At 34.6% G+C, this 26,589-nt stretch overlaps 1 protein-coding gene and 1 non-coding gene across 3 annotated transcripts; one reads left to right on the plus strand and one right to left on the minus strand.

The window, feature by feature from the left end:
• Positions 1-2,929: 2,929 nt before the first annotated feature.
• Positions 2,930-9,312, minus strand: LOC136221795 (protein PAT1 homolog). Of its 2 annotated transcripts, none has more exons than XM_066009224.1 (5): positions 8,896-9,312; positions 8,276-8,442; positions 7,172-7,228; positions 6,699-6,762; positions 2,930-5,846 (listed from the first exon to the last, which is right to left on the minus strand). In XM_066009224.1, exons 1-5 carry the CDS (start codon positions 8,975-8,977, stop codon positions 3,796-3,798), a joined length of 2,421 nt encoding a protein of 806 aa, XP_065865296.1. In that variant the 5' UTR covers positions 8,978-9,312; the 3' UTR covers positions 2,930-3,795. The 2 variants fall into 2 exon arrangements, with proteins under 2 accessions (XP_065865296.1, XP_065865301.1); XM_066009229.1 differs by having other exon boundaries at positions 8,276-8,421; positions 8,896-9,311.
• Positions 9,313-20,471: 11,159 nt separating this feature from the next.
• TRNAV-AAC (transfer RNA valine (anticodon AAC)) lies at positions 20,472-20,545 on the plus strand. Its single transcript has one exon. It is a non-coding gene; the product is annotated as a tRNA-Val (tRNA).
• Positions 20,546-26,589: the final 6,044 nt, after the last annotated feature.

Genomic DNA, 26,589 nt, shown 5'->3' on the forward strand with positions numbered 1-26,589 from the left:
TAGAGATTAGAAATGAGAGGCTGAGTACTCGGTTATAGTACTCAGCGGGAGATTAGGATTGAGTAGAGGTATAGAGGAAGTTACTCTTGTTATACTCAGTTGCTAAGATTGTAAAAGGTTTGATGCTCTACCGTTAAAGAGCTCAGTAGAGAATTCGAAATCTCGGAACGTGTTCCGAGGACAGGACGTAGGCTTGGAGGCCGAACCTGGATAAATCTGCTGAGTAACATATTTCTAACCTTAAACTCCTTTACATATTTATTGCTTGCTTAAACAAAAACTGACCAAGTAAAGAGGTCAAGCTGAGTTGTGCGCATTGAATATCTGAGCTCAGGAATAGACTCTAAGTGCTATCTCATGACTCAAGTAAAGAAACTGACCTAGTAACAAGTTGACTAAGCCAGTATCTTGCTATTCACTCAGCACCGCTGTTAAAACCTTTTTTTCACGAAAAAGAAGTCTGCCCTAACTTAAAATTTTTAAATAGTTCCTAACCCCCCTTGAAACTATACTTGTAACGTTATAAGGGACCAACAATTCCGTCTTCTACTAGGCTCCAGAATTCCTTTGCTCGAAGGAAATTCTCCATCAATTTTGCCCAATGTTCATAGAAGCCATCAAATTTTGGGATAGCTGGTTGCACAAAACCATTATTATTGTTGCTTTCTGCCATCTCTTCACACTCTTCTCTCGTGTTTCTCTCACACTCTTCTCTCTCAATCAGGCCTGTTTAGAAAGGCTCTGATAACAAATGATAAATATTGATCAGGATTCTTAGATTACTCTCTGAGTCTCTCTATATAAACATTGTTTTTCCTACTTCTTCTTTCCATTGTTTATTTCTTCTCTGTTTCTCTAATTTAGCTGCCATGGAGTTACCCACCAATTCAATTCCGATCGACACTCTCTCTCTTTCCCTCGCTAATCTTTCCTTTTCCGACCAAAGGCTTCGAACCAGTCCGTCAGGAACTCAAGAATCTGTGTTCAACAATTCAAATCCTCCGTTTTACCCTCATCAATCCATCTGGGCTTCAATTCCAGGCAATATATATCAAATCTTTACAGGTTTAAACAATGAAATTCCGGTAATTTCAAATTCTGAAGAAGGAAAGATAGAAGACTTTGTTTTCTTGAAACTTGCAATCAATCCTGAAGGCTCAAGAAAGCTTCAGGAAATTTTAATAATGGCCGGAGATTCAACGGTGATTGGAGTAGTCGAAATCATTACTTCCAAGATTTCGGGAATTCCCCTAATTTACTATCTGATGATTGATCCGTACGGTTGCCTTGTCTGTTCCAAGCTGTTTGATGTCTGCAACAAATTTCAATTGGGGTTTCTGGTGGAGAACATAGCAAAAGATGACGAAATTTTCGTCAGTTTAGCGACGAATATACACGGAGCCACATTGATGAAGAAGTTGATAAGATTGGTTAAAGGATCATCTTACAGCTCTTTTATTGTTTTCAGAATGTCGCTTTCGTTTAACCGGTTAATGAGGAATAAAGCCGGATCGTATGTCGTAAATTGCTGCCTGGATTGCCTTGATATCAATCAGAACACACCACTTTATGAAGCAGGAATTTCAGAATGTCTTGATTTGGCAACTCATGTAGTAGGATGTGTTTCTTTGAATTACATGATTGATAAAATCCAAGGGTTTCATAGGCAACAACTTCTCGAATTGGTCGCGAAAAACGCCGCGTTCCTTTCACTGGATCCTTCAGGGAACCATGTTGTGCAGAAGGTTTTAGAGCTCGAAAATCCGACCTTTACTACGCTAATAGTGTCCATGCTTCGAGGTCATTACGTGAAGCTATCGATGCAGAAATGGAGCAGCCATGTCGTCGAGAAGTGCTTGAAATCGGAGGCGGGTATGGAATACGGAGGGGAGGATTTCTTGCACTGTAGCAGTAATCAATTCTTGCAGATTGCTAAAGATCAGTTTGGTAATTATGTGATTCAAACAGCATTGAAATTGAGCAAGCAACGAAAAGTGTCGCTTTATCGGAGACTTGTCGAACGCATCCAAACGAATCTCAGCCCCCTTCGGTTCGGTTACGGGAAGAACATCTATAATCTGATCATGAGTGAGATACATTATAGCAATGGGATTTGATACTATGTTAGTTTCTGAATATTGTAGTTTCTGTTTTCGTTTTTATGGCTGTGGTATGTATTATCTTGAAGGATGTTTTATTCATTAAACGGCTTAATAAATTTGGTCCCTTTCGGGTTTTATGAGCTGGTGCCAATCTGGTTAGGATTAGTCTCGGGTTTCCACTCGAATAGGTTACCTATGTTTTACTTTTAAAAAGTGGTTCATTTAATGTTTAGATGTCCTTATAGCTTTTGGTCCAATACGAATTTAGTAGGTTAATCTCATGCTAATAAATAATTGTTTATTTTTTAATTTACCAAAAACCGATACAAAAATTTGTCTCAACTGTGGTTGGCGTACTAATCCGAAATCAACGAAAATATTTAAGACTACTATATCATCCTGTAATACTTTTAACCGATAGTAATATTACATGCAATCTATAAACACTCAAGTTTTGGATCAAAATTTTGTATTAGTCGGAATTAGAGTGATATGAATATTTAAAATTGTTAGTATTTTTTTTTTTTTTTGTATTTTTCCATTTCATCTTAAACAAGACACGAAAACAACACCAGTTCAATTTTATCGGCTATAACACGTAACTTATTGAATTGGGTTACAATCGACAGACCACAAACGCAACCTACTTACATCTATTTGACACCCTTAATCGCAACCAGATAAGCAATAGGTATTATCATTATTCATGGAGTTGTTATTTTTTCTCATACAGCTATATTGTGAAAGAGGGAAAAAAATGCAGATTTGTGTAATTGACCAGTAAAAACTAAATAAGTATAACGTTCAAATCCGAATACCAAAAGCAATTACTTTTTAATTCTAACGGAACACTTTATATCTACTATTTAGATGAAAAAAAAAGCATACAACACACAATAGCTTGATAACGGATAGATTCACGAGTAGAACCAGCCAAGCTAGTGATAAATTTTACAAAAAAAATAAAAGAAAAATAATTGTTTACAATGTTCAATTTCATGAACAAATACAGACCATGAATTTGGCGTCCTGCCCCAAACCCGGTCTATTAAACCTTACCAATGTGCCAACGAAAACATGACAATCTGACAATCGTATAATTGTTTTTCTTTACACCAATTGTTTTTGTCCGTTCCACCCGATCCACTGTAAAACTTCTCCACATCCCACCTCTCCTTGGAAAGAAAATATGACAGGAAAGTAGGAAATCTATTCACCCAATACTGTACTGTACATGCTATCCCCAGCCCTTAGAGCAATTTGAGAATTTAACAACAGAGCATCAAAAACAAGCCCTCTCTTAAAGAAAAGATGAACATAATTTGACAACCCAGCCCGAAGTAAAAGAAAAACCCGAAGAGAGTTCTACCAACATATAAGGCAGCTGAGTTGCATGTTTTTTTCACAGCAGTTGTGCAAAGTTGTGTGAAAATGACCGAATACAAACTTGAAAACTAAAACCCGAAAGCATTAAAAACTGACTTGCAATGCTCCGAAGCTTCTGCTTCATTTACACCACGTACTCCTAACTAAGCGATGGTGCACAAGCACAGCAGCATAGAAACAAATACCCCAGAACATCGATTGTCCAACAATTTGTTACACTTGCTCTGTCCAAGACTGCATCGACTTGGGCTCATGGGTTATCGAGTAACATAGCATTTTCAAGTTGCTCATATTAACTCAGTACCGATTAGGTATTCATTCGACTATTACCAGCATCTTGAACACTCAAGGATCTTTGAGAAAGATCGTATAACATCTTCTTTTGGAAATCATTAGTGTGGGGAACACTGGCACGTAAGAGCTCCATAGGTAATTCCCTCTTGATAGCTTCAGCTGGATCTGGCAAAGTAGACTGCATAATGCTATCGTATTTGTTGATGCAATACTTCACAAGTAGACCAAAAAACTCATCAAACGAGGCCTTCCAAAGTGCCCGATTTGTCACATTATAGTTGCTAGCATCTTGAATTTCACTCAACAATTCGGTTGCCCTCTCCAAGACAGACATTAAAATGATAGAAGCCCCATTTCCAGTAGTGTTTCCTAAGGGTCGAAGGGGGGGCTGCTCAGAGGAACAAACTACTGCTGCAAGACAAGCACTGAGCGAACCAAGGTCCATGCGTCGGGCACAAAATGAGACAACCCTAGCAAGGTTATTAGTACTTTCTGCGGCTCCAGAATCAGAGGGGAGGCCTCCAAACAAAAACCTCAAATGACGAAAAATAGCCATGCAAACAATCCGCATAAGGTCACTCCCAGGAGAAAGAAGCTGAAGGTACCTAGCAAGCAGCTTTCGGCCCTTGGAAAGTGATACTATCCGTAAAAACACAAGATCATCCTTTGGAGCAAGTCCAACTGTATGTCCTGTCTTCCCAAGTGGATCAACCAACTGCAGAGAGGCTGCAAGCCCCTCCAACAAGACATGCCTCCTACGTCTCAATTGGGCTCCACCATCTTGAAGCTGATTGAATTCTACAAAACGGTCAATATCATCTACATCAAGAAGAAGGCAAAGACCATCTTCAATTGCCACTCTAGCTGCAAGCATTGGTTCCTGTTCAAGGGGCTTCTCAGTAACTTTCTGATCAGAGCCACCAGTAATAGACGAGGTTGGTGGGTCAACCTCAAGAAGTGGACGAGGTCTTCGAATTGAAGAAAAGGCAGCTCTTCCTAGAGCATCAACCTGAAGATAAGCATGTGGCTCATTATTAGGCCGTGCTCTAGGAGGAAGTTCCCTCAAATGAGTGGGGCAGAAATGATGTTTGAGCTTAGCCCCAGCAGACTTTTTTGAAAGGCAAGCCTGGTGATAATAATCATCCACATACGGATCATTACTGTGCGTTGCAGCCAACTGCATTCTGAGAATACTCTCAATTTCATCAGCTGTCATATGCTTAGATCTGAACTGAGGCCAGATACTCTGTCCATTGGTATCAAAGCCCTGTTGAGAATACCGCATATTTTGTCTACCTTTCTGAGCTGACTTTGGTCTTTGATCTCTCATATCGCCTAGACCAAGCACTGCTTCAAACCTATTCATCATCGGTGGGGATGGAGAAAGATGAGGATTAAACAATTGCGACTGCATTCCTGATAAATGGCCTAATGATGGCTGACCAGGGGGATGGTGTAGTCTATGCTGATGTGACTGCAGTTGATGCAACAACTGTGGATGCATCAAACCATTTTGATGAGGTAGTTGCTGCTGCTGCAAAATATTGTTCAAACGGTTTGGATGATCTCCATGATATAGGCCTGTATGGTTAACCCATTGGTCAGGTGGCCGGCTATTTCCAGATAGACCAGAAGAAAATTGTGATGCATTTCCACTAAAATGTGGTGATCCATGATGCAAGCCTGGCAATTGAAGCTGGGGACTTGAAAACGGAGAGAGATTTGGTAAAGATATTGCCGTTTGGGGCCCACCGCCATGATATGGAATATTTAGATGACTATGATTTGGTGAAGCCTGAGGAGATTGACCACCAGGGGGAGGATATGAAATATAAGAAGACTTTGGCACAGGAATTGGTTCACTTGAGAAGTATTGATGCTGTTGCTGCTCTGGGTATGAAGATGTTCTGTACAAAGACCTTAATTCTGAAAGGCGAGCAGACGAAGAATATGGCTGTGAGGACCACCTTTTGCCATCCAGATCGCCTTCAGGGTCAAAGGGCTGCTGTTGATCAAACCAGTTAGGATAATCGTCTACCTGTGCCCATTCAGCAGCAGATGAACCTGGAATAAAAATGCATACTTAGGCTCCCATCATTGAGCATAACTAAGAAAATCAAACGACTATGATGGAGGATTGATGCATCTAAAATTTGACTACAGTAATAGAATTATGAAAGGTAACACTTGAAAATAGCATATATAGACATGCTTTGATTACCCTGTATATTCAAAAGAGCATATCTACAGCTGTAGTCAGGCAACTTAGTGGTTTATTTTACTTGCAGCAATCAATTACATCAGTGGGTCCTAATAAATGAATAAAACTGAATGGAACATATTCAGATTTCAAAGTGCCTCAGTACTAAGAATTATAGAGTTTGCCATTTAGAACTAAGCAAACCCAAAAGAAAAATGACTATGGCACGCTTTAATATGCTAGAAGCTACAGGATTCTATATTACCCCCATAGGTAAAACTTAAATCTTAAATCATGAATAAAACAACTAAACAACATCTGACCAAAACTTTTCTGCCGTAAACTTTACCCAATAAAAGACTGCATCATACATAGTGTTTAATGCATATGATATTCACCATGAAGGCAGGGGTGCTTTGCTTGCGTTTAGATCTCTACTCCATGCAGAAGAACAGAATGTAATACAGTGCCCAGGAGAACAATTGATAAGTTTAAATGTATTTAACAAAAAAAATTCTACCCATATGCAACCTCAACCCGATAATTGCCCACTGATGTACTCTAAAAGCCACCATGACATGATAAAGAGACCAATTAAAAAGCATAGCATTCACTAAAACATCACTTAAAACTTCATAAAGATTGCTGAATTTTTTTTTTTAAGAACTTTCAAATTTTAGATTAACATAAATGCATTAGGGAATTCTCAAACTCACTTTCTCTGGATCCCCTATCACCAATCACTCCTCCACTCCAAGGTCCACTGACAACCTTGTTCAACTGTAACGGGAAAAAAGGCAGTAATAAAGAATTCAGTATATAATGGCACATGCACACTAAGTGATTAACAACGTAACTGTCATAAGCTGATCATGCCACTTGTTCTTATTTAATTTAAAATTTCCCTTTTTTTGATAAATGATGTAAAAGTTTTGCAAATATATTAGTACAGAACTTGTATGAGGAAAACCTCTTCTACAACACTGAAGAGGTAATTTGAGCTTCCAGACAGCCAAAGTCGAAATTTATGAAAGCAGAAGGAAACCAAATACACACTATAAAGCTTGCATTGGAAAAGCGTGTTGAAGTATGCACTTAATGGTAGCAAAAGCCAAAAACAATTACATGTTATCTTTGGAATGTTTTTTTTTTTTTTTAAGAATCAGCAAATACCAAGTAATAAACTAACCTTTGAAAAAGTACTAGCAAGATCATCAACATCAGACAGAGATCTTGCAAACCCACCCTACACAAATAAGAAAGAACAGTTAGTTCTTAGCAGCAAGAATGGAGATTCCTATAACTTGAATATTGTGAACCAAAAATTTAAACCTGAAAGAATGGTTTTACATAACTGGGATCTGAAGCTTAAAATTGATTCTATGTAGAGTTTGTTAACTCATGAGAATGTAATAGGATGCAATGAGGTTCTACTACTTGTTTTCGCGAACTTACTGGATATACGGTATATTAATTGCAAGTAATTAACTTATCTTCTATTGTAGAAAGGATAAAAAATGAGTAAGATCAAATTATGCACCCTTTATCTAAACTTCTAACTAAATCATGTAAATTCCACCAACACATGACTTGAACAGTATATTCCTTATTTTGTAAACATCCAGATCCATTTTCTTTTAGGCTGTCTCTGACATCTGCTTTATTAAAAATTGCATATATATATATATATATACACGCATATAATAGTACTTCTAAAGATGTCAAATAGCCACTTAAATAAGCCCATAGGAAAATGGTCCTCAAATGTATCTGCTACTCTCTTATAGCCCAAAAAAAAGGTACAATCATAAATCTCATTCATACATGCCAGGCCTACATAATTGTAATAATGCTATAGAAAGTAGAAATACTGAGGCAGGACTCAACTTTGACGAACAGCACAAATTCAACTAAATTTCTAAAGAAGTGAAGCTAATTACAAAATTTGAACATTTAAGATGCAGCCAGCCACATCGTAGATCTCTCTCCTCAATCCACCATCCAGAACAAGGGTTTGTTTCAAATCAGTAACCAAAATCACAGTAGGAACAGAAACAGAGAAGAATAGCTCATGCTTTAAGCAACTACTTCAAGGAATATTTACTATAGTATTATTGGGGAATGTGGATCAGGAACAAACATCTTTTATAAGTTCATAACGATGAACTCCTGTTCTTTGATTTCCTTTCACATCTCTGGTTAATTATGATCCTCCAAGTTAATCTCATCAAGACATAAACTAAAACAATTCAAAACAGGACAGAAAATTCACAAATCAAGATCAGAGTGTAACCTCTTGTCTTCTAAAGACAAACTCCTCTTCATCAAAATCAGCAGCGGGCACATCTTCTTCTTCATCGTCCAATCCTCCTAACTCAACCTCCCCAACAAGATCTTTACCAAAAAAGGCATATTGAGATGCATCGAACATAGGCTTCTCTGTGCAATGAAACAATTCAACTGAAAAGACTATAAACTCAAAGAACATAACTACTTGTACAATATTACAATTAACACCAGAGTTATTAAACAATACAGAGACCTACTACTCATTTAGAAAAAGTAAAAATCACTCATAGAGCAAAATCGATCATATAAAACGGATGCAGTCTCATAAAAGCAAGTAAAAGCGTTTGAAGCCATTATCCTTCAGCAGATATTACTATTCAATTAAAACGATAAAATATTAAAACGAGTTGGATCTTAAAATAACCAAAGAAAAGTCTGTATACATTAAACTTAATCCACCATTAACGTTGACCAGTTAAGTACAATCACTTAAATCCATATCTAGTCTATTTTGAGGAACCAAACAATAAAATCAACAAAATTAGATCTCCAAAATTCCAAAATGGATAGTACGGATCCAGCTAAAACGAACAAAAACATGAACGATAATAAGAAAATAAAAACCTGCAGAACTATCTCCAATTTGCTTTAGATCGCCAGCTTTGGCAGCCTCCTCAATACCACCCCCGACATCAAATCCCTCCATATCTACAAGCTCTTTTTAGCACTAATTCTACAACTACAAAAAATTTAAAGAAAAAAATCCAAAAGAAAATTGAATCCAATCTATAACACAAAACGAATACTCAAAAACCCTCAACATTGAAACTTCTAGGGTTTCATTCAGGAAGATTTACAGAGTGAATGGATACAAATAATTATTCCTACATAAAGGTTATTGAATTGAAAAATGCTAAGAGAAGCCCTATCCGAGAGAGGATAACGATGCCGATTTATTATTGCATCCGATAGAGAAATGGAGAGGGGCCGGTGAATATTGTCAAATTGTTTCTTCTTCTTCTTCTTTTTAAATTTAATTGAGATTTTTATCTTTTATTTTTGGTGAAATATTAAGAAACCATGAACAACTGTAATGGAATCGTTTTTTAATTAAAAATAATTCAGGCTACTATTTATTTTATTTTATTTTATAAAGGCTACTATTTATTTATGCACTTCAACTATTTTTATCCTCAAACTAAAGTTTTAAAGTCAATTAGGATCTTAAATTATCAAAATCATCAATCAAGTTCATTGACTAAGTAAAAATCATCAATTGAGTCTTCATTCTATCCTAAAATCATAAACAGTGAATATTTAATATAAGCTGTAATAATTTTTGTGTTAGTTCAAAATAAGTTTATAGAAGAGAATCTCAAACTGTTCAATCGAATGATTTTTAATAAGACCTCAATTGATGATTTTTATTTAGAATAGGAACATGATTGCTGATTTTTTATTAATTTAGAGATCTATTTAATAATTTTAATAGTTTAAGATTTTAATTAACTTTGAAAGCTTAGTTTAAAGAGTGAAATGTGTATTATCCCTTATATATTTATTTAGTTTCTCATGTAATGGAGTTTTAAAATATGTTATTTCATGATATAAAATGAAAATGTAAAAATACTCCCTCAATTCTGGTGTTTCCAATTTATGTGGACTTCTGATGGTAGTACGTGGTGTTTCTGGAGCTTTCATGGCATGTTTGCATCTCGATTGTGCATGGATTGCACGATCTCAAAATTATTGAAGTCTTTACATCTAGGAAGAGTCTCCTTTGGATCATTTCTCTTAACTTGTCTCATGTTGTTTTTGAGATGGATGAGAAGTTGGAGGCAAGGGCGGAGCCAACCCAGGGCTCGGGGGGGCCGGAGCCCCCCGGCCACCGGCTCTGCCCTTGAGTATTTATCGTTTTGTCCCGGTAGCCCCCCCTAAAATTAGTATAGATTAATTCTATGTAGTATTATTTTGATGTTTAAAGGTGGATGAGATGGTTAAAGATGTATACTCATATTCAAGAGATCCTAGGTTCAACTTCCCCTAATCTCATTTTATTTTAGAATTTTTTATTTATTTTAACTTTATTTTTTTCAATAATTATAAAAACATGTTACCATTTTTATTAATTTAAATAGACTCTTTATTTTGATAACACTTTTGAATTCATTTTTATTATGTCTTTATCATTAAAAAAATTAATTTATTATTTTTGAGATTCAAATAACTTAGTTTTTAAATTAAATCTTAAATTATGAAAAATATAAAAAATTTAAAAATAAAAACTGTAAAAATCTTATAATTTTTTAGAAACTAGCATTGAACTAATAGAAAATTAAATATATTTACTATTTTTACGCTGGACATTTTTAGCAATCACACCGTCAGATACTTTTAATGTTTTAGCAAACACACTAAAACGATGGTGTGTTTGCTAAAATATTAAAAATGTCCAACATGAAAAGAGTAAACATATTTAACAAATTTTTATTAATTCAATGCTAGTTTCTAAAAAATTATAACATTTTTACAGTTTTAACGCATACGGTGTGTTCGTTAAAATATTAAAAGTTTCCAACGTGAAAAGAGTTTTAATTTTCTATTAGTTAAATGCTAGTTTCTAAAAAATGATAACATTTTTAAAGTTTTAAAGCGTTGGAGGCTAAAAAATTTTTGCCCAGCCCTCATGGACTGGACTTTAAAAATTTACCCTTAACTCCACGGCTAAAATTAGCCCCTCCCCAAATTTAAATTCCTGGCTCCGCCAGAGGTCAATGGTTTGGCTTCCAATCGTCAAGGTTTATCTGAGTTTGGTAGTCACCTTCTGTTAACAAAGACATTTTAGTCTCTTTTATTTCTAAATTTAGTGATTGGTGTTGTCCACTTAGTTGTTCGGCATATACTCCCTCTTTTATTTTTTATATGTCGTTTACGATTTTTCATCAAGACTAATGCAACTTTAATTACACTATTAAAATGACTAATTTGTACTTTCTATGAAAAAGTCTTTCTTTTTAATTTTTATATCTTAATTAAAATTATTTGCATCAACACTGATGAGAGAAGTGGACCCACAAACATATAAAAGCTAGCAAGCCCACCTCCGCCATCATCCAAAGGGTTAGCCCAGCTCAAGTCAAGCTCATTAGGCCATCTGCCCAAAGACACATCAGTCACGAAGCCCGTTACTGAATCCTTATAAATGGATGAATTGCACCATTGGTGAAGGGTTCCAGGATCTCTCTTTGGTACTTTTATTTGGTCAATTGCACTACTTTATTTCATCCACTAACTTGACCACCAAAGTATCCACAAGGACCGTTCCCGATGCAGGAGTAGAAGACATTACTCGAAAATCTCATAACATTATTATTTTGGTGCGGTGAGTATGGAGGAATGCACGACTTCTCTTCTCATTTTGAAAAGTCATCTTTCCCACTGTAAATGTGTTAAGCATGGCGGATCAACAGTCAACCTATACGTCGATAAAAGAGATGGTAAACCCTTTGATTACCAGCTCTAGCTCCCCCCTCAATAGAAATCCAACATAGCCATGCAATACAGTCATAGAACCTAAGACCTCTACTGAAGGAGGTCGACTCTGATGAAGAGTCTAATGGCCCAATAGGCAGCTCATTAACATGATAAAAAAAGCAGCACATGGTGTTGATTATGCGTCGGTTGAGGTGGTTCCGATGTTAGTTTCGAATAGGATGAATGGGGATCTTATTCGACCTTTTACGGTGGATGAGTTCAAAGCCCCTATAATGCAAATGCATCCGGATAAATCCCCGGGCCCGGACGGTTTTAGCCCGGGTTTTTTCCAGCATTTTTGGGAAGATATTGGTGACGATGTGTTTAATGCATGTATTGGTTGGTTGGAAAGATGTGAGTTCCCAAATGGGTTAAATGATATTGTTATAACTTTGATTCTTAAATGTGAAAACCCAAAGCAGATGGCGGAGCTTCGACCTATATCCTTATGTAACGTGCTGTATAAGCTAATTGCTAAGGTTTTGGCCAGTAGAATGAAGGGCATTTTACCAAAGGTGATTTCACAGACTCAATCTGCCTCCGTACCAGGTCGATCCCTGCTTGATAGTGTACAGAATGCGTTTGAAATGTTACATTATATGAAACGTAAGCAAATGGGAATTAAGAGTGAAGTGGCTGTGAAAATCGATATGAGTAAAGCATACGATAGGGTGGATTGGGGTTTTTTAAGATGGGTTATGGAAAGTATGGGCTTTCATGAGAGGTGGGTGGAGTGGATAATGTTGTGTGTAACCACGGTCTCGTTCTCAGTTGCTGTGAATGGAGAATTAATTGGACCCGTTGCTCCTGAGAGGGGTCTGAGACAGGGGGACTCGTTATCCCCATATTTATTTATCATGTGTGCTGAGGTTTTATCAAGATTAATTGCACAAGCAGAAGCTGAAGGAGAGTTAACAGGCTGTAAAATTTGCTCTGGGGCACCTAGTGTATCTCATCTTTTTTTTTTTTGCTGATGATAGCTTCCTTTTCTATAGTGCTACTAAGCAAGAGTGCACAAAATTGATGGAGATTTTGAAAAATTATGAGCAATGTTCCGGGCAGGCTATTAATTGCGAAAATCGGGTGTGTGTTTTAGTGCAAACGTTAACGAGCAAGTTAGAGGAGCTTGTTGCAAGTTACTGGGAATTTCTGGAAAGTATTTGGGTTTGCCTTCATTAATTGGTAGGTTGAAAAAACAGAAATTTGGATTCCTGAAAGATAGACTATTTAAGCGGTTTAGAAACTAGACATTTCGTTTTCTATCTGCAGCTGGGAAGGATGTGTTACTGAAAGCGGTGGCTCAAGCATTGCCAACATTTTGTATGAGCACCTTTTTACTTCCTAAATCCATTGGGGTTGAATTGGAGAGGATGATGAATTCCTTTTGGTGGGGTACGAAGGAGAATGAGGAATGGAAAATTCATTGCTGTAGTTTGGATAGACTATGTCTACCTAAGGAAGAAGGAGGATTGGGATATCGGACCATGAGAGAATATAATTTGGCACTTTTGGGTAAGCATGGTTGGAAATTTTTGGATAAACCTCATACGTTGGTAAGCAAGATCCTCAAAGCTAAATATTTTCCGAATGGATCTTTCCTTTCGTCCAAATTAGACACTAATCCTAGTTTTGTTTGGAGGAGCGTATGGAGTTCGATAGAGGTTTTGAATTGAGGAATCAGATGGAGAATTGGAAGTGGGGAGATGATATCGGTTTGGAAAGACCCTTGGGTGATTGATGATAGATCCAGGTGTGTCACTTCAGTTTATAGAGACGGCGTGCGGTCTGCTAAGGTGGATGATTTATTCATTCCTGGCTCCCGGTTATAGAATCAGCAGAGAATTCGGGATTGGTTTTCTCCTGCTGATGCGGTAAAGATTCTGCAGATGATTGTCCCTCTCGGTGGTGGTTCTGACAGGTTGTTATGGCACTTTACAAAGAGCGACTTGTATTCCGTTAAATCTAGGTACAAACTGTTGGCTCGGCATCAGGAGGGGGCGAGATATGGCAATGGTTGGAGGAGATTATGGGCATTAGAAGTTCCGCCAAAAGTTAAAATATTTTTATGGAGGTTTTGCGCAAAATTATTACCCACGTGGTTGAGATTGGCGGATAGACGGATTGCAATCCCTATACATTGTCTGATGTGTGGTAATGATATCGAGCACATATGGCTTCTATTTAGTGGGTGTGAGTTTTGCGCGTGACTGCTAGTCTTTTACGGGTATTAGTGCACCGGGAGAGGAGTTTGAGTGGGTTGAGGAGTAGTTACTGGACTGTTGTGCGAATGAAGGGGATGATTGGCGTTGTTGAGCTGCTATGGTACTATGGGAAATTTGGAACTTTGGTATGGAATGGCACCAGGAAATCTTCGTCTTCTACAGTTGAGGAAGCGCTGCGATTTTTGGGAGAATGGAAGCGTGTAAGGGATGCGGATGCAGGTAGGCAGAATCCACGGATTGGACGGAATGGGGCGGATCGTAGTGGGTGGACGGCACCGAGCGTTGGTCATCTGAAATGCAATTCAGATGCTGCTATCCCGTCGTCGGTTGCAGTAGTGGGTTCGGGAGCGATTATTCGAGATTATCGGGGGAACTTTATAAGGGGTTTGTGCACGTTTCAGCAGGGCATTGCTAATGCTAAGTTAGCAGAGGCGATGGCGTTGAGGTGTGCAATTGATTGGGCTCGTGATCTCGGGTACAGAAACGTGGATTTTGAAGTGGATGCGAAGAATGTGGTGGAAGGTTTAAAGAGAAGGGAGCGGAATATTACTGAAGTCGGAGGCGTTCTTGATGATATTAAGGAATGTCTTGTTTCTCGTCCGGATTATACCGTGGCTTTTGTCCCAAGATTACCGAATGAAGCGGCTCATTTATTGGCCCCGTAATGCTCATTCTTATGCTAATTTTTATCATTTTTAGATGTTCCTAGTTTTTTTGTTCTACATTATGTAAGGATTTGGATTCGGGTTTAATATAATAACTGTTTTTTATTAAAAAAATATTAAAAATCATAATACATTATGTGCACGGATTTTCATATTATACTAAATTTAATTCCATAAACATATTTACATAAGGAAATGATAATATCTTCGAATAAAATTGTCCCAACAAAAAAAATCTTTATTGTTAAGAAAAAGTTCACATTGCTATTAGTTTATATATATATATATATCAAATTTGCTCAAGCATAAATAACTTTAGACAACCATTTTAAATAGACTTTCAGATATAATTTTATTAAATCTTAAGTAGGCAAAAAGCATCTTAAGGTCCCTGATGTTTTATTGTTTGGTGCATTAAACCCTTGATCTTTTATTTAGACACATTGAGCACCTAATCTTTCATTGTTTGATGCATTAAGCCCTCGATCTTTCATTTAGACACATTGAACTCTTGATCTTTCATATATGAGTGTATTAGACTCTTTCGTAAATCAATTTATATGGATGTATTAAGAGCCTGTTTGGTTAGGTTTATATAACCACATCGTTTAGCATTTTCTTTGGACACTGCAGCATTTGAGAGCTTTTCATGAACAATTATTTGTAATTACATGTTATTGATAAAATTATCCTTCTTATTTCCACAAAATGTGTTTCCTTTTGAACATTATTTTTATTTTTAGGACATAATTATCGAAAAACAAGGTTTTATTGCGTTCCATAAATTTTTTATTTAAATTATTTTTATTAATTTTTTATAATACATTTTTTATTTTATAATTTATTTATTGATTAATTTAAAACATGTCCATATTAGATATTTTAAATACTAACAACAACAGTTCAGTATAATTTTACTAAACACTAATAATTAAACAGCTAATAACAAACAGTTTACTACAACCGCAAACAACTAACATCAACAACAACATCTATTAGCTAACAGTTGAATCAAACATGCCCTTAATACACTCATATATAAATTGATTTACGGAAGGGCCTAATACACCTATATATGAAAGATCAAGGGCTCGATATGTCTAAATGAAAAATCGAAGACTTAATGCACCAAACAATTAAAGATTAGAGACCTCAAGATATTTTTTAGGGTAAGTAATTTATTAGTCCCTATATTTTGACAAAACATACTGTTTAGTCCCTGTATTTTCAAAAGCACGCGGTGAAGTTCCTAACGTTTTTTTCGCTGAACTGTTTAGTCCCTAACGTTTTTCTCGGTGAACTGTTTAGTTCCTGCCGTTAGACTCTCATGAAGATTATGTTAGTCAATTTGGATTTGCGTTCTTCTTTTCCTTTATTTTCCGTTCCTTTAAACTCTAATGCATCTGAAATCAACTTTGAGTGTTCTTCTTCTTGATTTTCTTCTTAATCGTTCAAATTCGTAAGCATTAGGCCTGTTCTTTTTTTTGTTCTCCATACAAATAGCTTCTTCTTCTAAATTGAATTTCCTCTTTTGAAGTTTGAAGGTAAATAGTAAAGGCTAATTTAGTAATTTCTGAAGTCATAAACGGTAAAAATCTAACAAACAAATGGAATGACTAAACAATTCACTGAGAAACAAATTAAGAACCTTACCATGTGTTTTTGAAAATACATAGACTAAACAGTGTGTTTTATCAAAAAAAAAAAAAATATAGAAACTAATAAATTAATTACCCTATTTTTTACCATCTAAGTATTAGGGCTGTTTTGAATCTATCGCTTCACGTATAAAAATCTTTATGACGAGTTTCACTTTATCATAATTTTCAATAGGAAGATTTATCTAATAATATCTTATCATTAATTGAATTAATTTAATCTAATGATATATCATGTCTCAATGTGTTCAAAATAATTAAAAAATGACAAATATGAACAATATGAATTAGAGGATGTGGGGCCAACAAAAATCTGGTGGTCGGAGAAGCGGCTGTTCAGCTTTGATAGCGACGGAGACGTTACTAGTAGTCTTGGTGAAGACTGAAAATGGAATGGAATTAAGGTATATACTTTGTATTTATTTTAGCATAAAGTGTTATGATGAGTGGCCTCATGTTTCATTGTTTGCTACATTCAATCCTGATTTTTTGGAATAATATAGAAAAAAAAAATCACTATTCAAAACCAAGTCGGTCTCGACCGTTTGGGCCCGGTTCAGTAGGGATGGCAACGGGTAGGGTACCCGTGGGTAATGCCAATCCCAAACTCTTACCCTTTTATTTTGTAATTACACGTACCATTTCCATTACCCTAACAGGTATACCTTTTGCATCCCATACCTGTCCCATTTAATTCGCGGGTACCTGCGTTTACCCTTACCCATTAAGAATCAATAAATGAAACAAAAATATTACAAATTTAACAAAGTATAAATTTAATAAATCATCCATTTAAAAATTGAACACGTTGAACCTTAATTAATAAGAATAAATTAGATTAGTGGTATCACTCAATAGTTGAAAAACAAAAGTTTGGGGTTCAAATCTCACGTCCTACATCTAAAAAACAATGATATTTATTAATATATAAAAAAATTATAACGGGTACCGGGTACCCTGGGGGGTATTCCCATACCCGTCCCATTACCCTAACGGGTAATGGTTTTGATCCCATACCCATCCCATACCCTTTTATACAGGGTACGGGTAGTCCCATTAGAATCGGGTAGTGTCGGGTACCCGCGGGTAGGGTACCCGTTGCCATCCCTACGGTTTAGGCGTTTGAAATCGAAAATCCGCTCCAGTTTTCTCTGATTAGTCCCTCTAAACGTTTTTCTGTCCCCAAAGCGATTTTTAGCCGACCAGACTTCGCCTAAACCGTCTCAATGCCGCGTAAACCGACTAGCCGCTGGCTAAATGATGATGAAAAAATGTATTTTTTTTATTTTGAATTTATTTTTGCTTTATTGTAATTCACTTTAAAGTTGTTCAATTATATTGTTGAAATATTGATGTTTTTACATTTTTAAAGATATATTGTAAATATGTGTTTTTTTTATATTAAATAATTTTATAGTATTATTTTCTTAGATAGTATAATATATATTTTAATCGAATTTATATAACAATTTGTTAATTAATAAATAAAAAATACAAAAATACAAATCTGATTAATCCCCGATTAATCCTCAAGGACTCCGTCCACCCGACTAGCGAATAACGTTTTTTACAACCTTGGTCAATATAATTTAGTTTATTTCTCAAAATTCAGTTTTTCTTATTTATTTAATATATAAAAGGTTTAAGCGATAAAAAAACATAATATTCACTACGAATATTACAAGAATATGTAAAAACTTTATATTTCTATGTAAAAATATTATTCAAAATTTGAATATTAAATAATTAATTAAGGAAAAGCATTCATTTATGTTTTTTTATATGTAATAAGAATATTAAATTTATGGGATTTCAATAGAATTTATTTATATTTATTTGTTCAAAGAGGATTTTAATGATGAAAATTGAATTATTTTTCATGAATTTATAAAATTATTTTAATGAATGGGATGGGCGCGGTAATCAGGGATGATGCGGGTGAGTTCCTTTTCTGCAGCAGCAGTTTCATTCCATGTATAAAAGAGTCACGAGTTATTGAGGTGCTTGCATTACGCACGAGCCTTATTTCGCTAGCTTCTATGAGGTACATGAATGTGGAATTTGAATCTGATGCTAAGCTAGTTGTTGAAGCGATTCATTCATGCAAACAATATATCTCAGAATTTGGATCGTTTGTTCAAGATTGTCAAGCTATTTTGCGATCCAATCCTTTTTTTAAATTATTTTTTATTCCTCGTTTAGCGAATAGGGCTGCACATCTGGTAGCTAGGCAGGCCTGTTCCAATGCTAGCGATTTTTTATCAACTGTAGTGCCTGATTGGCTGTCAAACGTTGGATGTCAATTCCATTTATATATGAAACTTATTTCCAGATTAAAAAAAATAGTGAAATTTAATTTTTATAATTATTTAATTTTAGATTTTTCTTTTATTTTTTATAATTTCTTTTATTATCTTCATGGATTTTGTAATGATCCTAATTGGAATTTATGTAGGAATTTATGTCTCTATATTTATATTTTATTTTATTTTTTAATTGAAAGATATATGTTTTGTTTTAAATGAATATATTAAAGGCTAATCTTTTAATTAGGAGCAATAATTGATATATTATATGGTTTTCATAAATGATGAAACCTTGAAAAGAAAAACATCTTTACCTAACAAATTGATTACTTTTGTGTTATCAAAAAAAAAAAAAAAACAAATTGATTACTTTTGCTTTCCTTTATGCCAATAAAGATAGGCAAAATGCACCATTTAAACCCCTGTCTTTCATTTTTTTTGTTTATTAAGCCATTAATTTTTTTATTTGGATATATTAAGCCTCTAATCTTTTATTTTTGGTCTCATTAAGCCATTGATAACGAAATTAGTAAGTTGTGAACATCTAATTCTGTTAAAAAGGCGTTAATAACTTCATCTGTATTTGAAATTATTAAAAAAACACTTTTCACAGTTTGAATTAAAGTTTTTACAGTTTTCCGATAGCGACATTACACATCTAAAACTGCTTTCAAACAGTGAAAAAAAATACAAATTTCGAATATAGGTGCAATGAATAGCAGTATGTTGTCCGAATTTTATGTTCAACATGATGTTTTTTGGTCATCAAGAACTTAATGAAACTAAAAATAAAAGATCAAGAACTTAATATATCTAACTAAAAGATCAAGGGGTTAATGAATTAAAAAATAAAAAATTAGGGACCTAACGATGCTTTTTGCCATAAAGAGAAGCCCTACTTGGAAACCAGCCGCGCTTGTATCCATGTCCAAACAAGATGAATAGCTAAGCATAATGGAGGATTATAAAGCCAAAATTCATCGCACCAAACAGTAGTAGAAATTTAGATTTGTTTAGACCGATGGTGGGGTAATTTTTCAAAGTCCAATCTGTTAGAACTGATAAATTTTTTTTAGCCTCTAACGTGTTAAAATACAATTATTTTTGTGTGTTCTCTAAACAATTAAAAGTATTCAACGTGTAAAGGAGTTATTTAATTTTTTATTAGTTTTAATGATAGTTTCTAAAAAGTTATAACATTTTTACATTTTTTATTTTTAACTCTAAATTTTTTATATTTTTCATAAATTAAAATTTAATTTAGAAATTAAGTTGTCTGAGTCTTAAAAATAAGAAATTAATTTTTTAATAGAAAACACACAATAAAAATGAGTTCAGAAATGTTATGAAAATAAATAAATTAATTAATAATGGTAATTTTATAATTATTAAAAATAAAGTTCAAATAAATTAAAACATTCTAAAATAAATTGAGAAATTAAGTTGTTTGAGTCTCAAAAATAAATAAATAAATAATGATAATTTTATAATTATTGAAAAATAAAGTTCAAATAAATAAAAATAAAGCCAAAATTCACCACGTGGTGAGGCGTGATAGCCACACGCCCGTGTTCCGTAAAGAAAAAAAAATAATTTTTTACAAAGACTGAAACAATAAAGGCAGTTTCATCATTTCACAGGACTAAGGGTGGGAAATGGTGGCGGATATAACAACCCCTTTCAAAAATATACTAATTGGTGTAAGTATTTATCATGTCAATCTAATACAAGGTCTCTGATTCGAGTCATGGGAAGCTAATTTGTTTGCAAAAACATATCTGTTATATCATGTTATTTGTTATTATAAGACATCAAGGTTTCGTGGTGTAGTTGGTTATCACGTCAGTCTAACACACTGAAGGTCCCCGGTTCGAGACCGGGCGAAGCCATTTGTTTTCTTTTTTTATTCCGCAAAGTATCAAACGACGTCGTTGGCAACGTAAAAGACGCGACAATCACTCCAATCCATCATCTTCTCTACCACGTCAATCAGGACTCAAATTCAGTAATTCCAACGAATCACAGCCAATCATATATCTCATTATATATTTACTTTTATTGTGGTATTTAAAATTAGATCTTTTCGAAAAAAAACTTTAAAATTAGATTTTTTTAATAATAAAATTATTAAAATCCCTAAAAGATTTTTGAAGAAAAAATCCGGCAAATTTTTTAGTAGTATTTTGGCTTAAATCACTATTTTGCCTCTAATCAATTCAAAATTTTGTCATTTGACTATATTATTTGGTCATATTTTGCTTCTGATCTATCCCAATTAATGAACTTTTATCCTGTTTGTATTAAAACTTAACTGAATCGTTATCTCATTGATAAGTAACGATTTAGTAGATTTAAGTTTATGATTTGTTTTTTTTTATTTTTTTCTTTTTTAATCTAATTAATTATTCCCATATAATATGGCAAAAAAAAAAACTTTAACAAATATCACGTGTCAAATTTAAGTGTCAAAATATCGTTGCTTGTCAATGAGACAACGATTCCATTAAGTATCTATACAAATTGGGTGAAATTTCACTAATTGGGATAGATCATGAGCCAAATGTGACCAAATAATAGGCCAGAGACCAAATGACAAAATTCTGGATAGGTCAGAGGCCAAATAATGCTTTAAGCCTAGTATTTTTTATTGATATAATGTTTTTCTTTTTTTACCGTTGATCAAGTCAAAATAAGCGATAATGACATCAAAATAAAAAAAGTCGAAGAATTAAAATTGTATAGAACTACATCTGTCAACAAACTGTGGTTTTTTTTATTTTCCAAATCACGGTTTTCAAAGTTTTTTTTTTCTCTAAACAACCATTTTTTATGTATTAACCAAACAACACCTAAATAATCCTAAAACGAAAATATTCAAGAATTAAAAATTGCTTAGAATATAATTTTCACCAGCTACATGAAGAGTTACTTGTTATTAGAGTGACCATGTTGGTCAATGGTAAAAATGATCATTATATTAGTTAAGTGTAAAGTTTATAGACTTGAATATTCGATTTTGAAGTTCGAGGATTATAAATAAGTATAGATTTGAAGGACCATGAGTACATAAATCTATCATATTAAATGATAAATGACGAGGGCATCTCCCTGAGAAGTCCAAGTCAAGACTGAGGAAGAGCTTACACTACATGTCACATAAGCCACACGTCGTGTGAGCGTGGTACTGAAGGAGGGAGGTGATGGTTGAAGGACCACACGTCATGTGGCTAGCTTGTTGAAGCTCCTGGAACTTTTGCATGAATTCACACGGTGTGTGACCTTCTTAACGTGTCATGTGACGCTAGTTGAAGAGCCGCCAAGGACATTGCCCATACTTTTTTTGATTTACAATCTAGTTTTGTTAGCCACATGGCGATCATATACCGTGTAGACTTCCTTTGACACCAATGAAACAAGCCTGCCACAATCCTGTTTTAATCTATTTACTATTTTACCATTAAGTTTCTTTTTTTCCCATCTTACCCCTAGTTTGTAAATAGAGTTTGTAACCCTAGAAAAGGTTTAGGGGTCTTTTGTCATTTAAATTAGGAGAGGTATTTAAGCCCCAAGTTTTATAAAGATAAACAACTTTTATATCGGGATGGAGAAACAAGTTTTGTAAGGATAAAAAACAAAATTCCTTTTGGAAGAAAGTTTCTAACCTATATCGGGATGAACTCTTACTAGTTAAGCTCGTGAAAAACTTATTTTATTGATTTAAGATCAAAATAAACTCTATCGTCACGAATCCGTATCAATAAAACATTGGCTTAATACCTCCACTTGCTTATTCACCTATTGGTCAGCTTAATTTGTTTAAAACGGTTAGCAAGTCTGTTGTAGGCCAATAATAGATTTTTTCATATTAGTTGCTTTCATCCAGTAAAAGATTGGGTAAATTACACCTGTGCCCACTGAACTTTACAATTTTAACATTGTGGCCACTGAACTTCAATTCTTAACCGTATGACTACTGAACTTTACACTTTTTAACACCGATGACCATTAAACTTTAACAAACTCATCAAAATAACAATTAACGACCTCAAAATAAAAATATTCAAGAATTAAAGTTGTTCAGAACGACATTTACCATAAAACCACATGTTTTATTTTTCAAAATCACCTTTTTTGGAGCTCTTTCTCTAAAAATTCACCATCTCTGCTAACCAAACAACACCTAAATGACCCCGAAACGAAAATTTTCAATAATTAAAGTTCCTTAAAATATCATTAACTCTTCGAATTTATTATTTATAGACCATCAACAGTCATTTTGAGACGTTGAGTCGCCACCGGTGTTAAGAAATGTAAAGTTCAGTGACTATACTGTTAAGAATTGAAGCTTAATCAGTGGTCGTGAGTGTAATTTACCCAGTAAAGATTATACGTATATGCATGTTAGGATGGTAATTTCCCCTAACAAGCTTAAATTCCAAAGTTAAATATTAAGTGTTGAGTTAGAATTAAGAAAAAATTACTTATAAACAAATGTTAATATCTAGATGGGAAAATTACAAAACTAGGTCAGATGGGAAGCCCATTTACATATTTAACCCATTTACTCAATCTATTACATATCTAGACTGTTTTTGTGTGACTTTCCCATAATACCCCCAATCTTTCATCTTCCTCTTCCTTACGGTTTCCTCTTCACCCAAAATGGCTCCTCCTCCTTCCACAGGGATCTAACCTGCAAAATCCGTTGTTGTTTGACGGCGTTCTCCAGCAACTCCTACTCCAGTGAGAGAAAAGGGAAGCGAACGGCGGAAGAGGAAAAACGAGAGGGCGATTTTAGGGCGAACAACGTTGAGAGAAGGTGAACAGTGAGAGCAAAAAAGAAGAAGAATGCGAACAGACGGTAGAAGAAGGTGAACAGTGAGAAAAAAGATGAGGAAGAAGGCGAACAACAGATAAAGAGGGCGATTTTAGAGCGAACGACAACCTCGTTCCGTGAGGCAGAAGATTGGGAAACGCAGAGAAAATGCCTAATTCTATAAATCTCACTGAATTATTGTTGGTGTATTCATTTATGTTCTGATTTTTTTGTTAAATAATGTTAGAATCCGTTGTTGTTTGCCATTTCTTTTGTTATATACCACTTAGCAAATTTTGTTAAAAACACATCCAGACTTCGCATGTGCTAACTAAAATCATCAACTAAACCAAACATTCGCGTCGCAGGCTTCGCAGGCTTCTCATATGCTAATTAAAATCATCAACTAAACCAAACATTAGCTTCGCAGGCTTCGCATATGCTAACTAAAATCATCAACTAAACCAAACATTAGCTTCGCAGACTTCGCATATGCTAACTAAAATCATCAACTAAACCAAACATTAGCTTCGCAGGCTTCGCATATTTAGCTTCGCAGGCTTCGCATATTTAGCTTCGCAGGGTTCGCATATGCTAACCTCTGCGAAGTCAGACGGGAGGAAGACAGCCGCGCGTAAATATTGAGGGTATTATAGAAAAGTCACATAAAATCAGTCTAGATATGTAGTAGGTTGAGTAAATGAGTTAAATATGTAAATGGACCTCCATTTGATTCATTTTTGTAATTAACCCTATCTAGATTTGAACATTGCTTATATTTATTTAGTTTTCACTTGTCAATTATTAAATCGATTAGATTAGTAATTTTTCATGAGGTTTTTGCACAAATTTTCGTATTTCGACGGTTATTGAGTTATTACCACAATATGTATTTTCCCTCTCTTTAACAATCAATGTTTTTTTTTTTTTTTGAGATAACAATCAATGTTCGTTGTCAAAAAAAAAAAACAATCAATGTTCAAAAATCTGCCTAAGTGGCATATAGGAGGAGATTTTTAAAATATCGTCCCGATTTTCTTAAGTCGAGTGACATAAATTGGTTTATCGATTTTTAACTGCCCAAATGATTTTAAACGGCCCCTTTAAAAAATAAAAATTGGCCATTGAATTTTATTTAATTTTTTTAAAATTTTAAATAAATTATTAACTAACCAAAACTAAAATAAAATACCTAAAAATATCAAATTTTATTTTTTAAGGATATTAATGTTATTTTATTAGCATATTTTGTTGGTAAATTTTTATTTTTTTTAAGGATATTAATATATATATATAATTCTATCTTAAATATTTTCTATTATTGTAGTGTTTGATATTCTCATTGATTTCGGATGAGTATTTCAACCACAATCTGAGGCAAATTTTTGTATCGGTTTCAAGTTAATTAAAAAATAGGAAAATTTACATAGAAATTCATTTTTGAAAAACTATTTACAATTATGTTAAATCATAATTTTTAATTATGTCAAACTAATAAAATCATTATTTTTAAAGATTAAAGTTTATAAATTACGGGTCTAGAATATATTATCAGGAGTCTGAGATTTATGAATTGGGGTTTAAACTTTTTAAATTAGGTGTAAAAACATATTAGTTTGGTATATATAGAAAAAAAGGACATATTGAGAATTAAGTTTGATGATATGATTTAGTTGTAATTTTGTAGTCAATTATGATATTCATGTAAAAAGCCCTAAAAAATAACGTAACACGACAATAATGAATAAAACATCCTTCAGGATAAATACATATAAAAAAAACAGAAACTAATATAGTATCAAACTCCATTGCTATAATGTATCTCACTCATGATCAGATTATAGATGTTCCTCCCGTAACCGAACCGGAGGACACCGATATTCGATTGGATGCCTCCGACAAGTCTCCGATAAAGCGAAAAGTTTCGTTGCTTGCTCAATTTCAATGCTGTTTGAATCACATAATTACCAAACTGATCTTTAGCAATCTGCAACAATTGATTACTGTTACAATTCAAGAAATCCTCCACTCCGTATTCCATCCCCGCCTCCGATTTCAAGCACTTCTCGACGACATGGCTGCCCCATTTCTGCGTCGATAGCTTCACGTAATGACCTCGAAGCATCAACGCTATTAGCACAGTAAATGTCGGATTTTCGAGCCCTAAAACCTTCTGCACAACATGGTTCCCCGAAGGATCCTGCGAAAGAAACACCGCGTTTTTCGCGACCAATTCGAGAAGTTGTTGCCTATGAAACCCTTGGATTTTATCAATCATGTAATTCAAAGAAACACATCCTACTACATGAGTTGCCAAAACAAGACATTCTGAAATTCCTGATTCATAAAGTGGTGTGTTCTGATTGATATCAAGGCAATCCAGGCAGCAATTTACGACATACGATCCGGCTTTATTCCTCATTATCAGGTTAAACGAAACCGACATTCTGTAAACAATCATAGAACTGTAAGATGATCCTTTAAGCAATTTGATCAACTTCTTCATCAATTTCGCCCCGTGTAAACTCATCGCTACACCGACAAAAATTTCGTCGTATTTCGCTATGTTCTCCACCAGAAACCCCAATTGAAGTTTGTTGCAGACATCAAACAGCTTGGAACAGACATGGAAGCCGTACGGATCAATCATCAGATAGTAAATCAGGGGAATTCTGGAAATCTTTGAAGTAATGATTTCGACTACTCGACTCACAGTTGAATCTCCGGCCATTATTATAATTTCCTGAAGCTGTATCGAGCCTTCAGGAGTCATTGCAAAACTCAAGAAAGTAAAGTCTTCTACCGTTGCTTCTTCAGAATTTGAAATTGCCGGAATTTCATTGTTTAAACCTGTAAAGATTTGATCATTATTGCCTGGAACTGAAGCCCAGATGGATTGATGAGGGTACAACGGAAGTGCGGGAGGGTTTGAATTGTTGAACACAGATTCTTGAGTTCCCGACGGACTTTGGTCGGAAAAGGAAAGATTAGTGAGGGAAAGAGAGAGAGTGTCGATCGGAATTGAATTGGTGGGTAACTCCATGGCAGCTAAATTAGAGAATCAGAGAAGAAATAAACAATGGAAAAATAATGTTTATATAGAGAGACTCATCAGAG

This window comes from Euphorbia lathyris, chromosome 1 (assembly GCF_963576675.1).
Source record: "Euphorbia lathyris chromosome 1, ddEupLath1.1, whole genome shotgun sequence".
Taxonomy (NCBI): Eukaryota; Viridiplantae; Streptophyta; class Magnoliopsida; order Malpighiales; family Euphorbiaceae; genus Euphorbia; species Euphorbia lathyris.

Coding starts and splice junctions, on each gene's coding strand:
- LOC136221795 (XM_066009224.1), bottom strand. CDS start 8,977: ATGGAGGGATTTGATGTCGGGGGTGGTATTGAGGAGGCTGCCAAAGCT. Junction 6,763..7,171: donor TTGCTAGTACTTTTTCAAAG/GTTAGTTTATTA, acceptor TTCCCGTTACAG/TTGAACAAGGTTGTCAGTGG. Junction 5,847..6,698: donor TGATAGGGGATCCAGAGAAA/GTGAGTTTGAGA, acceptor TTTTTATTCCAG/GTTCATCTGCTGCTGAATGG.